Source organism: Saccopteryx bilineata, chromosome 8 (genome assembly GCF_036850765.1).
Source record: "Saccopteryx bilineata isolate mSacBil1 chromosome 8, mSacBil1_pri_phased_curated, whole genome shotgun sequence".
Lineage (NCBI taxonomy): Eukaryota > Metazoa > Chordata > Mammalia > Chiroptera > Emballonuridae > Saccopteryx > Saccopteryx bilineata.
In genome coordinates, this window is record NC_089497.1 from 49506322 (window position 1) to 49520980 (window position 14659).

At 37.3% G+C, this 14659-nt stretch overlaps 1 protein-coding gene across 4 annotated transcripts in view; it reads right to left on the reverse strand.

Moving 5' to 3' along the window:
- The window catches only part of GSK3B (glycogen synthase kinase 3 beta), a 218908-nt gene that overhangs the window by 161902 nt on the left and 42347 nt on the right, over nt 1-14659 (reverse strand). For 2 of the 4 annotated variants that reach the window (XM_066241850.1, XM_066241849.1), the window contains exon 2: nt 13340-13390. The exons of the other annotated variants lie outside the window; for them this stretch is intronic. In XM_066241850.1, coding sequence (XP_066097947.1) covers nt 13340-13390 — 51 coding nt within the window. The remainder of the gene's footprint in view (nt 1-13339; nt 13391-14659) is intronic. 4 annotated transcript variants of the gene reach the window in all.

Consider the following 14659-nt stretch of genomic DNA (forward strand, 5'->3'; position numbering starts at 1 on the left):
TTTTTAAATACAACACCAAATCACATTCTATGATTGGATTTGTTAAATTTTAAAACTTCTGCTCTGCATAACACACTGTTAAAAGAATGAAAAGACAAGCAATCTAACTGGGAGAAAATATTTGCAAAACACTGATCTCATAAATGACTTGTATCCAAAATATAAAAAGAACACTTAAAACAACAATAAGGTCATGGCCAGGTAGCTCAGTTGATTAGAGCGTTGTCCTGATACTGCCAAGGTTAAGAGTTTAGTCCCCGGTCAGGGCACATAAAAGGAATTAACCAATGAATGGATGAATCAGTTTAACAACAAATCAATGTTTCTCTCTCTCTAAAATTAAAAAAAAAAGTCTCAACAATAAGAAAACAAATAATCCCATTTAAAATAGGCAAAAAACTTGGAAACTCACTAAAGAATATGTAAAGATGAAAAGTAAGCATATGAAAAAATGGTCCATATCGTATGTTCTTGGGGAACTGTAAATTAAAACAATGAGATGCCACTACATACTTAATAGGATGGCTAAAATCCAAAACAATGACAACAAAGGGTGGTAAAGATGTGAAATAACAGGAACTCTGATTGTAGTGGGAATGCAAAATTATACAGCCACTTTGAAAGACAATTTGTCAGTTTCCTACAAAACTAAACATAACATATTCTTACCATACAAATCCAGCAATTGCACTCATGGATATTTACCTAAATGAGTTGAAAACATATTCACTCAAAAACCTGCACACAAATGGTTATAGTAGCTTCAATAATACTTGCCAAAATGTGGATGCAACCCAGATGTCCTTCAACAGGTGAAAGGCTAAAACAAGCCTTGGTATAGTCATACAATGGAATAACATTCAGCAATATTATTAAAGAAATTATTAAAGAAATGAACTATCAAGCCACAAAAAGACACAGAGGAACCTTATATGCATATTTGCAAGTCACAGAAGGAAGCCTAAAAAAGGCTTTACAGCCTGACCTGTGGTGGTGGAGTGAGTAAAGCGTCGACCTGGAACACTGAGGTCGCGGGTTCAAAGCCCTGGGCTTGCCAGTCAAGGCACATATGGGAGTGGATGCTTCCTGCTCCTCCCCCCTTTCTCTCTCTCTCTTGCTCTCTAAAAATGAATAAAATCTAAAATTTAAATTTAAAAAAGGCTTTATAAACTATATGATTCCACTTATACAACACTCTAGAAAAGACAAAACTAGAGATATGTAATAAAAATTTCAGTGGTTGCCAGGGATAGGAGAGGAATAGGAAAGAATAGGTGGAGCACAGAGAATTTTTAGGGCAGTGAAACTATTCTGTATGATATTATAATGACAGATATATAACATTATGTATTTGTCAAAAGTCATAGAACTATCCAATACAAACAGCAGGCCTTAATAACAATTATGAATAAAAAACAAGGGAATTAATAACAATGTATCAGTATTGATTTATCAATTTTAACAGTACCACACAATGCAAGGAGTATGTGAAAATTCTCTGTACATTTTGTTCAATTTTTCTGTAACCCTGAAAACTGGTCTAAGAAATAAATTCATTACATAAATTAAAAAGAAAGGCATTACAGCACAATGATTCTAAGCCAACGGAGTGTGATTACTCTAAAAATTTAATCATTATTAAAAATATGAAGGAACAGAATGGTTTAAATTTTTATTTTGCTTTGCTTTTGTTATCTCATTATACATGCCTGGTCTCTATCCCAAATCTAATAAAAATAAAAAACCTTTCGAAGTAGAACCCTGAAATCTGTATGTTTACAAAAGTTCCCAAGTAATTCTACTGTCTACAAAGAGCCAGGAACCTGTGAGTTAAACAGACTGGTCTGACTGTTGCTTTGTACTAAACTAGCACACAGCATAATTTCTTTGTGCCCCAGTTTCCTCAAGTGCAAAATGAAAGGTTTAAACTTGACAGATAAAAGCATGAACCAAATACTACGGTCATTTTAATCTCAAATTTTCTTTCTCATCTATGTAAATTTGAACTAAAATAATTTCTAAACCACAAACTCCTTATCTTAAACCTAATCACTACAAACAGAATTTTCATTGTTTTAACTATAGTGATACAAACAACAGCTAAACTGTCTTACCTGATAAACCAATGTTTTTCCTAGCACAATTCTATTCCCACAAGAACAAGAGCATTTAGTCTTTTGCAACTATTTGAGGTATTCAAAAAGATCAAGTTTGAGTTAAGAATCTGAGATAATGATAAGAAATCAGGAACACTCAAGAAGGTGATCCAATAGATAGGCTGCCATTATCTCTTACTGGTAGCAAATTTCCCATATTTCCTAACATTCACATGAGCCAAGACCAGTGCACAGTAAATCCAATGCCAGAAAGGTTCTATTTCCATGTCTTATAATTGGTCTAAGCATCATCCTGAATGTCAAAAGTCTCATCCTAAGAAAACTAGAATTTAACATCTATCCTTAGCACCTAGTACATAAAATAGAACTTGTGTACCATATAACATTATATGTAACAAATAATCAAGTGTTTTTCAACTTAAAGTTATCAAATAGTTGTTAAGCATTTACTGTAATGAACAGTATATGTAGTATACTGAACAATGGAATAGAATAGTGAGCAAAGCTAAGTCTCTGTCCTCATGAAGCTGACACTCTGGTAGGAAGACAAACTAATACATGCCACATGGTAATAACTGCAATTTAAAAAAATAAAGCAAAGCTAAGAGTAGAGTATTTATTGATTGGAAGGAGCCATAATAGAGTCTTCCGGAATGAACAGAATGCTCTATACTTAGCTTGATCTGAGTGGTAGTACATTCATTGAGTTTTATACTTAAGGCTTTATGCAATCTGCTGTAGATAATACTTCTAAGTGTTATTTTAAGCTTGCTAAAGGACCAACTCCTCTACCCCTATGTTCACTGAAGCCTTATATATAATAGCCAACATATGGAAGTAACCCAAATGCCCATCAATAGACAAGTGCATAAAAAAGCTGATACATATACATGGTAGAATATTACTCGGCCATGTGACAGCACAGATGGACCTATAGGGTAGTATGCTATGTGAAATAACCCAGTCAGAGAAAGACAAATACCATGTAATTTCACTCATATGTGGAATCTAAAGAACAAAATAAATGAATAAACAAAATTGAAACTGCTTCATAGACACAAAGAACAGACTGGAGGCTGCCAGAGGGGAGGGGAATTAAGGTCAAGGGACTCAGTGAAAGAGATGAGAAGATTAAGAAGTACAAACTGGCCGTTACAAAGCAGTCACAAGGATGTAGATAGAGTACAGCACAGGGGAACATAGTCAATCGTATTGTGATAACTCTGAGTGGTGTCAGGTGGGTACCAGAAATATAGGAGGAAAGTGTATGATTATCTAACCACTCTGCTGTACACCTGAAACCAATATAAAATAATACTGAAAGTAAACTGTGATTGAAAAACTAAAAAATAAAAGCAAAAGGAATTTTTAAAAAGTTAAAAAACAGACCTCACCTACTAGCTCCAATGATGACAATTGTCTTGATTACCACAATTATTAATATACTTCCAGATTTAGGGGCTAAATTCTCATAGCTAAATAAAATTACACATTCTATAACCACATACATGACTTTATGTTTCATTACATATATTTAACTTTGCAATTGTAATACATTTACCTCTATTATCCCACAATTTTACTCTTAAAGCCAATCATTTAATAAGCACATACTGTATACACACGTTAAGACAAAAAAACCCAAACTCTTGACTCAACTTCCAGTAAACGGTAGAAACAGAATGTTTCTAAAAATAAGTTGTATAATGATGTTAATCATGCACACTAAACATATAATGAAATATATATGCCTTTAAAAAAGAAGAAACCTCTATTTAATCATTTTGTGTTTCCTTTTCCAAATCCCAAATCCCAGAGTGTTTTAGAGAGGAATGTAATGAATCCAAGAACTGTGCACTTAAACCAATCCATGATTCATTAAGAGAAAGTCCAGCATGGTAACCAAAAGCCCATCATCCCACCATATCCCTCTCCTTGCAAGGAAAAAACACCGGCCAGTAGGAAAGAATCAGAGGAAATAATCTGAGCTCCAGTAGAACAGTTCCAGTGGAGTGGAGTGCTAAGGGTTACTGTAGCTAAATTAAACTATAGGATACAATCCTTTTAAGAAGGAAGAAATTAGTAGGCCAGACACTGAAGAGGTCTATCTAATAGGATTTAGGATACTTTAGGCAGGAAAAACATAAACAAATGCAGGTGGTTAGAAACAAATAGGAGCCCAGAATAGGTAAATCCATAGGGACAGCAAGCCGATGGTGATTGCCAGGGGCTTGTAGGACAAAATGGGGAGTGACAGTTGATGTTTCTTTTAGGTGATGAAAATGTTCCAGAACTTCATAAAGGTGGTACCTGCACTCTGTGAATGTAAATAGGCCACTGAACTTCACAGTTTAAAGTGGTTACATCAATTTCATCTCAATTTTTTTTAAAGGGAGAAAATGAGTGGGCAAGCCAGAGAAAAGAACAATGGGAAATAAACCTGTATAGAATGTGAGAATATAGACTATGAGTATAGACTGCCTTCAAAAGGCAGAAATATTTTATCAAATTTAAATAAATAACAGAGGACAATTTTAGGTATCTCTTCCAGTTTTCTTAATTAGAATGGGACAAAGCTCAACTGTTTAATTAGGGAGCCCAATTTGTGTTATGTGAGGAAGCTGTTAACTGTGAAGAAAGTAAAATAAAAGCTGTTGTAGGTACAAGCACAGCTACTCAATGGGTTGCATATGGGCTTTATCACTAATAAAGGTTTTTAAAAGTATATAAAAGGCTAATTTTAAAAAAAAACACAATCTAATCTAAATGTGGGAGATTACAAAAGCTCCCCAAATTTTTTCTGGTATGCCTCCTATGGTTACACCCTTCACAATGTCACTTGGTAGTCTTTTCACACCTCTTGAATATGAATTGGACATCACTGACATGATTTGGCCAAAGAAAGCATTAAAAATGACAGTATGTCAGTTTTGAGCCTAGGCCTCAAGAACTTCTGCATTCTTTCATACCAATGCTCTGCCACCATAGAACAAGCTCAAACCAAACTGCTGTCTATCTAGAGACACATGGTCCAGTCACCTGGACCTGGTGTTATCCCGCTGACACCCAGCCAACCACCAGATATGTGTAAGACCACCCCTAAGACAAACTAGTCTTAGACTATCTACTAACTAAGGAGTAAGAAGTATGAGCAAGCCCATATAAGATCACTTAAGTCTGGCCCTGATGGCCAAACTACCTGACTGATCCAAAGACTCAAGAGCAGGGGTCCCCAAACTACAGCCAGCAGGCCGCATGCGGCCCTGAGGCCATTTATCCAGCCCCCGCCGCACTTCCAGAAGGGGCACCTCTTTCATTGGTGGTCAGTGAGAGGAACATAGTTCCCATAGAAATACTGGTCAGTTTGTTGATTTAAATTTACTTGTTCTTTATTTTAAATATTGTATTTGTTCCTGTTTTGTTTTTTTACTTTAAAATATGTGCAGTGTGCATAAGGATTTGTTCATAGTTTTTTTTATAGTCCGGCCCTCCAACGGTCTGAGGGACAGTGAACTGGTCCCCAGGGGACCCCTGCTCAAGAGCAATAACAAATGAAGTTTTTGGAGTACTTTGTTACATATCAACAGCCAACATACATTAATGACAGAGATAACAGAAAAGGGCCATTAATCTGGTGTGAAAACTAGAGTTATAGCTTCTAATGCTAATTTGTCCAGTGTGGTTTAGGTTTTCCAGATATACGACTATAACTTTAAAAGAAAACCTAACTGCCTGACTGGTGGTGGCACAGTGGATAGAGCTTTGACCCCAGACACTGAGGTCCCCAGTTCAAAACCCTGAGGTTGCTAGCTTCAGTGCAGAATCATTGACATGATCCAAAGGTCGCTGGCTTGGAGCCCAAAGTTGCTGGCTTGAGCACAGGGTCACTGGCTTGGTCTGAGCTTCCCCCTCTCCCCAGTCAAGGCACCTATGAGAAGCAATCAATGAACTAAAGTGAAGCAACTATGAGTTGAAGTTTCTCATCTCTTCCCTCTCTCTAAAAAACGAAGGGAGGGAGGGAGGGAGGGAGAAGGAAACCTAACTATCAAATTCCTATAGTTTCTTTGTGATTGGGAATCAGAAAACTGATTTATTAAGCCACCACCATCCTTTCTAGTAAAATTGCAGCAAATTAAAACCATTACAAACATAAATACAATTTTTGATAACATGTGTCTCTGGAAAACAACTATCACATAACAGCAACTGACTATACATAGAGGAAAGGTAATTTTATGACTGAAATTAGAATTATTAGGATTTTTTTTTCCTTTTACATAAGGAAATTCTCCAGGGGTTTCTAAATTTTCCAGGTGTTACTATTGTGACTTCATTTTCAGAAACACTTGACCATCAGAGCAACTTTTTAATACAAGGCAATCAAACTTTACTTCCAAAAGTCTAAAATATAAGGACTTAGCTGTGTAGCACAGTTAGTTAGAGCATCATCCTGATACACCAAGGTTTCGGGTTCAATCCCTGGTCAGGGCTCATATAAGAATCAACCAATTAATGCATAAATAAGTAGAACACCAAATTAATATCTCTCTCTCTCAAATCAGTAAAAAAAAACAAAACCTAAAAAACTAAACCATACTAATTCAATACCTCCCACAAATAGTATAATAGTTTTCTCAACCTTCCACAAATAGTACACTAGTTTTCTCAACAAAAAGGCATCTAACATATTTCAACAGACAACAAAGATCTCATTTTTTCCCTTCAATGAAAAACTATCACTACTTTAATGATCAAGTCACTGACCTATCATCACTACCAACGTCAATTAAATTCTACCTATTACTGAGAGGATAATTTTGTATTCCAAGCAAGAACCAAGGCACTCTGACTACAGACATGAATAGGAGGTACTTTTTTTAAAAAAGGCATTGAAACCTTTAATAATTATTAAAGTAAATTCTGAAATTTCATATATCTTTCGACTAGTTATCAATAAAAGTAAAATCCATTTCTGAGGCATTCAAAACAAGTGAAAATTCCTGAATAGGTTTAACAGCATTAGACTTTAAACACAATTAACATATCCTGAGAAATTCTCAGAAGGAAATAATTTAGTTGATTTTTTTTTTTTTTTGTATTTTTCTGAAGCTGGAAATGGGGAGAGACAGTCAGACAGACTCCCGCATGCGCCCAACCGGGATCCACCGGCACGCCCACCAGGGGGTGAGGCTCTGCCCCTCCGGGGCGTCACTCTGTTGCGACCAGAGCCACTCTAGCGCCTGTGGCAGAGGCCAAGGAGCCATCCCCAGCGCCCGGGCCATCTTTGCTCCAATGGAGCCTCGCTGCAGGAGGGGAAGAGAGACACAGAGGAAGGAGAGGGGGAGGGGTGGAGAAGCAGATGGGCGCTTCTCCTGTGTGCCCTGGCCGGGAATCGAACCCGGGACTTCTGCACGCCAGGCCGACGCTCTACCACTGAGCCAACCGGCCAGGGCCTAGTTGATTATTTTTAAACATAATAAATGCTCTTCTTTAAAAAGCAGGTCTGTGGGTGTTAGAAGTTTAACATTCAGGACTACCTTACAAATGTACTGGTACATTCACAAAAGCTACCAAAAAAAAGGATTTTCCATCCATTAACATTTCACTTTATCAAGAAGGTATAAATTCTCAATAGGACTTCAAAATGTTTAAAAGAAGAGTATAATTTATTTGATAGAAGGAATAAAAAATAACTAAATTGATGGTTATCAAATATCCTAGATAATTTCATTCTTTCTTTTAAGAGCACTAGTCTCATATAAAAAAAGTGAATATAGGCTTTCTCAGACCAAGGCACAAACTCTAACTTCCTGCTCTCCAAGTACAGTCTTGGGTTAAATTACAGGTTACCCACTAGTTTTGATACCAAGACTGCAATATTCATGAGCCTCACCAGGTTACATTAATTTCCTGCCCTAAAATAGCTAGTCTGTAACTTCTACCCTCCTATACACACACACTCTCTCTCTCCCTCCTCTCCTTCCCAAGTAAAATATTCCATACCATAATTTCAACTCATCTTTCACCCCTCTCTTATTTTTAAATATTTGTTAGCATTCAATTCAAAAACAAATAGATTACAGAACCACCTCAAGACAGTGTTTTCAAAAACCTCTAAGAAAAACCGTCCCTAAACAGCTACACCAACCAATCAACCTACCTCAGGAAATAAATTTCCTGATTTAAACAGGAAATTTTATTAGTATAGAAAATACAATAATTAATAAATATACATGAATAAACTGTGTTTTACGTACCCCCAACTGTAAACCTACTTTTGCCTCACCCAGTATATGCTGCAAATTTGCACTGCCTTCCCAGACACATAAAATCTACATTATGACTATTTTAACCTATTTCCTTTCCAAATATAGTCTCTAATCAAGAAGACTTTTAGAAACATCAAACTTAGGAAATCAAAACTCTTGAGGACAGAAAATAATTATTAACAGCTAGCATGTACTGTATTGAATCTATCTACTCTGTGCCAAGCTGTGTTTTTCATGCATAATATCCTTTAATCTCCACAACAGTCCAGTAAGGTGAATGCTATTAACATTTTAAAGATGAATAGTCAGGTTCTGAAAGTAAATCCTTTATTCAGGTTCAGTTAGTAATTGTTGGAATTGGGATTCTAAAGCAATCTAACTATATTATGTAGAGGTCTGCATTCTTTAAGTGAAACCATATACAGTGGTACCTTAAGATACGAGCAGACCAACATATGAATTTTTTTAAAAGACAAGCTGCGACTCGGTCTGTATTTTTGTTCGAGATCCAAGCAAAATTCCAAGATATGAGTTGTGATTTGGGAAGCTGCCGCTAGTTGGTGCACTGGTACACGGGACTTGGCAGCACAACACCAGCATCTTGTTCGTTCTCACTTGTTACCTGCAGAATCAAGTTGAATCTCGTGCACTGTACTCGTTCTTGCATTGTTTTTGCATTTTTTACTAACTTTTTTTATGTTATCATAGGGCCAAAGAAAGTGAGTGTAAAGGACAGTGGTGAGAAGAAGAAGAGAATGATGTCAACAGAAGTATAGCAAGAAATAATAGAAAAACATGAGCATGGTATACGAGTGATTGAACTGGCAAGGCTATACAAACACAATACAGCTACAATTTGTACCATCCTTAAACAAAAGGATGCCATCAAAAGCATAAGTCCAGCAAAAGGAACTACAATTCTGTCCCAATTAAGGACAAATATCCATGAAGAAATGGAGAAGCTTCTGCTAGTGTGGGTGAAAGAGAAAGAGCTGGCAGGAGATACAGTGACAGAAACTGTAATATGCGAAAAGGCATGTATTATTTACAGCGACTTGAAGAAGAAAGAACCATCAACCTCAAAAGAGGCAGCAGAAGATACGTTTAAGGCAAGTCACGGCTGACTTGAAAATTTCAAGAGGTCTGCATCCACTCGGCGGTGAGGCATGGTGAAGCTGTGAGTGCTGACGTTAAGGCAGCTGAGGAGTACATCGCTCATTTTGCTGCGCTTATCGCAAAGGAAGGCTACATCCCCCAACAAGTGTTCAACTGTGATGAAACAGGCTTGTTTCAGAAAAAAATGCCCCGGTGGCCCTGGCCAGTTGGGTCAGCGGTAGAGCGTCGGCCTAGCGTGCGGAGGTCCCGGGTTCGATTCCCAGCCAGGGCACACAGGAGAAGCGCCCATTTGCTTCTCCACCCCTCCGCCACGCCTTCCTCTCTGTCTCTCTCTTCCCCTCCCGCAGCCAAGGCTCCATTGGAGCAAAGATGGCCCGGGCGCTGGGGATGGCTCTGTGGCCTCTGCTTCAGGCGCTAGAGTGGCTCTGGTCGCAACATGGCGACGCCCAGGATGGGCAGAGCATCGCCCCCTGGTGGGCAGAGCATCGCCCCATGGTGGGTGTGCCGGGTGGATCCCGGTCGGGTGCATGCGGGAGTCTGTCTGACTGTCTCTCCCCGTTTCCAGCTTCAGAAAAATGCAAAAAAAAAAAAAAAAAAATGCCCTGGAGGACTTTCATCACCGCAGAGGAGAAGAAGCTGCCAGGCCATAAACCTATGAAGAATTGTCTGACCCTTGCATTATGTGCAAATGCTAGTGGTGACTATAAAGTAAAGCCACTGCTAGTGTATCCTTTCGAAAATCATCATGCCTTTAAGACTTGCAAGATTCTTAAAGAAAAATTGCAGGTTATGTGGCATGCCAATGCTACGGCATGGGTTATGCGGCAGTTTTTTATTGAATGGGTAAATCTCATCTTTAGTCCTGCAGTGAAGAAATATCTTCAAGAAAATAAACTCACGATGAAAGCATTACTAATCCTTGATAATGCTCCAGCCCACCCACCTGGTCTTGAAGATGACATTATCTATGAGTTCAAATTTGTGAAAGTCCTCTACCTCCCACCCAATACGACTTCAATCTTGCAACCTATGGATTAGCAGGTCATTTCCAACTTTAAAAAGCTTTACACAAAGCACTTGTTCCGCCGCTGCTTTGAGGTGACTGAGAATTCAAATCTAACCTTTCGAGAGTTTTGGAAAGATCACTACATCATGATATGTTTACACATTATCGACTTGGCATGGCAAGAGGTTACAAGAATCTTGAACTCAGCATGGAAAAAGTAATGGCCTGATGTTGTTGCAGACAAGGACTTCAAAGGATTCGAACCAGAGACTGAGACCGAGGTAGAAGCGTTGGAGGACATTGTGACCCTCGGAAAGTTGATGGGTCTACAGGTAGATGAGGGTGACGTAAACGAGCTCATCAAGGAACATGAGGAGGAACTCTCAACTGAGGAGTTGAAGGAGCTACAGATGATGCAACATATGGAGCTTCTGAAGAGAGTAGTACTGAGGAGGAGGTCAAGTCAGAGGAAGTGATTTCTACAAGTGAAATTAAAGACATACTGGCAATGTGGGAGAAACTTTCAAGTTTCACTGGAAAGAAACATCAAAAAAAAGTTTCAACTGGTCGTGCTTCAGCACTTTTTAATGATATTTGTTTGTCACAGTTCCATAACATTTTAAAAGGCAGGCAAAAGCAAACCTCTTTGGATAGATTTTTATTCAAAAGTCCTGCAAGTGAAAGTGCCAAAAGTGCAGCCAAAAAGGCAAAAACAGGTGATGATTAAATGAAAAATATGTAATGTTAAGCTTAGGTTAAGTTTAAAGTTAAGAAAGTGCATTTTTTTACAATTAAATTTTTGTGGTTTCATTTAAGTAAAGAAAGTGGTTTTAGTTTTGTTTAAAGTAAAGAAAATGCATTTTTAGTTTACACTTAGTGTTAAGAAAGTGCAGTTTTAGTTTACGTGTCTATAGTGCCTGCATCCCTTTCTCCCTCCCTCCTCCTCCGCCATTCACCTCTGTTAGCTGCACTTGCCTGTCTCCAAGGTAAGAATACAGTACTAAATAACATTTTTTTTCTTTTATTTCATATATTTTGTTATGCATTGGTAAAGTATACATGTGTGTTTCTTAATTAAAAACATGTCTTTTTTTGTAATTTAGGATGGTTTGGGGATGTTGCACAGGGCTGGAACAGATTAAATCTATTTCAGTTATTTTAAATGGGAGAAATTTATTTGATATATGAGTTGACTGACTTACAAGCTCATACAGACGAATTAAACTCGTATCTCAAGGTACCACTGTATATCACAGACTAAGCTTTATGAAAGCAACTCCCAGATCTTCTTTACAATCTACAGTACCAATTAAAATCAGTAATCTCATTCAGAGCACAAGTGCAACAATTGTGGATATGTATTTCCCCATTCAGTGACTTGGATGAGGCACATTTGTAGAAAGGAAGAGGTGGCATTAATGCTAGGACCAACCACACTAATGAGTCGGGGGGATGAGAAGAGAGACACGCACACACAAGGAAAAGACAAAACTATTAAAAAGCTACTACATGATTATATTAAATAGCCGTAAGTTGTTATATTTTAGAACGTGGCTGTTTCTATATACTTCAGTACGATAGTAAAGTAATATCCATCACCTGAGGTACAGCAGGTCCTCCAATAACATCATTTAGTTATAATATTAATGAGATGCCATAGGAACAATTGCTGTTTTTATCAACTGTCTTAAGGTAAAATAGGCTTTCTGATATATAGTTTTGCTTAAAGTTGTAGAACCTATCAACATTAAGTGACAACCTTCTGTATTATAAAATAGTATAAAATCATATTCAACATTATCTAAAACATAGATTTTAAACAATTCCTACAAAAAGTTTGAAATCATTTTTCTAGAAAGTTCAAGATGATGATATTTTCCCATCTCTCAGTTCAATCTCTTCTTCCTTCGAACATAAACATTCGGAAATCCCTAAGTTTTTGTCCACTTCTAACTTGCACTCCTCTGTTTAACAAGCAAGCTCCTCAAAGAGTAGCCAACATTCACTATCTTCCACTTTCTCACCTCCATCTGCTTTGCTAAAGCTTCTGTGCTCAGCTTTCCAGTTAAGTTGTTTTTGCTTAAATCATCAATACCTCCTTATTCCTAAATATAACAGACAATTTTCAGGTCTTATTTGTCCTTTTAAGCAGGATTTGACATCTCAGATCCCTTTCTCCTCTCTCCTCATCTTTTAAATTCGGGTCAGTTGGCTTCTTTACTGCCACTCTTGTGGGTTTTCCTCTCCTTACTACTTTTTGCTGGACTCATTTTCCTCTGCCTGTCTCTCAAATGTGGGAGGATCCCTGGCCTTCTCCTCTTCTGTCAAGAATTCTCAAAAGATGATCTTAACCTCTATTCAACCATGCTATATACTACAACCTCTAATTCTTTAGCCTATGTAAGTCCCCTGCAGCTTTCCAATGCCTCCCACACACCTCCACCAGAATATTTCCAGACCCCTCAAACTCAACATAACCACAACTGAACTTCTTGGAAAGCCAAAGAATAGAGCCTTGAAAAGTGTAGATGTACAGGGAGTTTTATTTTGTTAGGAGTAGAGGGTATTCCTTATTTTAGTAAAAACCATTATCCACCCAGTCTTCCAAGCCAAAAGCTAGGGGTCATTCTGACTCCTTCCTTCTCTTGACCCAAACAGCCAAATAAATCATCAAATACTAAAGAAAGATTATTAAAACTTTAATCTTTTCAAATCTCCTCCTCTTTATTCCCCCATAATTTCCCAAAAAATAGCTTGTTTAGATTTAATAATATTCTTAATTGCTTGTAGCTATAATACTTATCACATAACATGTATATTTCTTCATTAACCTGCAAACTTAGTGACAGGAAACCGTGTCTTGTTCTTTTTATCCAATGTACCTAGGAACACATAAAGAGTAAATAACATAAGTCTTGTGAGTGAGTGAGTGCTTCCAAGAAGCTAAGTAACACCTCAAAAGACGTACAATTTGTTATTAGTAGAGTAGGAATTTGTGTAGTTCAACTTGCCGGCATTTTTCAATACTGAAGTGCCATCACAGTACAGCAACAATAGCACTTCAGCAGCATTCTGCATTTTCAAACTGACAAAATATTCTTTTCTTACCTATGATTCTATGTACACAATTTTCTACAATGATAAACATGACTTTCATAATTGGTGCGGAACAGTATTTTTAGAACAAAATTTCAAAATCAACATTAATAAAAAATCTTTTGTCTTTAGGACGATATGTTGTGAAACTGGGAATGGGGTGGCGGTGGGGGTGGGGGTGCAGTGGATGCATCAGTAATCCAAAATAATATACAAAAAAGTGTTTTCAGCTCACTCGGTAACTGTAAATAGGCATACAGCTTTCATCCTAGTCATCAATGAGTTACATGAAAATGGATCTTTCAACAAAAGATGCTGGTTAATGATGTGGGGATACTTAAAAATTTATACTCAAATTCATTTTCTAGATTTAAATTCAGTCATAAAAATACAAGAGGAAAAGCCCTGGCCAGATAGCTCAGCTGGCTCGAGCATCATCCTGATACACATAGTTGTGGATCCGATCCCCAGTCAGGGTAGAAACTGATTGATGTTTCTGTATCTCTCTCCCTTCTTCCCTCTCTAAAATAAATAAAAATTTTTTAAAAGTACAAGAGATAAATATAAGTGTATATTTTAAACAACAGTTCTCAAAGTGTAGTCTGAATCCTTTCAGGGAGCCCATGAGGCCTAAACTGTTTTCATAATAATAATAAGATGACATTTGCTTTCTCATTCTCATTCTCTGACAGTGGTCGGCAAACTCATTAATCAACAGAGCCAAATATCAACGGTACAACGATTGAAATTTCTTTAGAGAGCCAAATTTTTAAAACTTAAACTATATAGGTCAGTACAATGTTATTAACTTAATTAGGGTACTCCTAAGCTGGCCAAAGAGCCACATGTGGCTCGTGAGCCACAGTTTGCCAACCAGGGCTGGCTAGACAATAGTTTTCCAGAGGTAACATGTCCTGAGATAAATAACACAAAGAGTTTAAATGCAGGGGCAGATGAGAGAATCCAGCTATCTTCTATTTCATCAAAGAGATCTGCAAAAATGTAAAAATTCTCAATAATTGTTTTATCTGGAAAAATATAATGATTTTTTCATT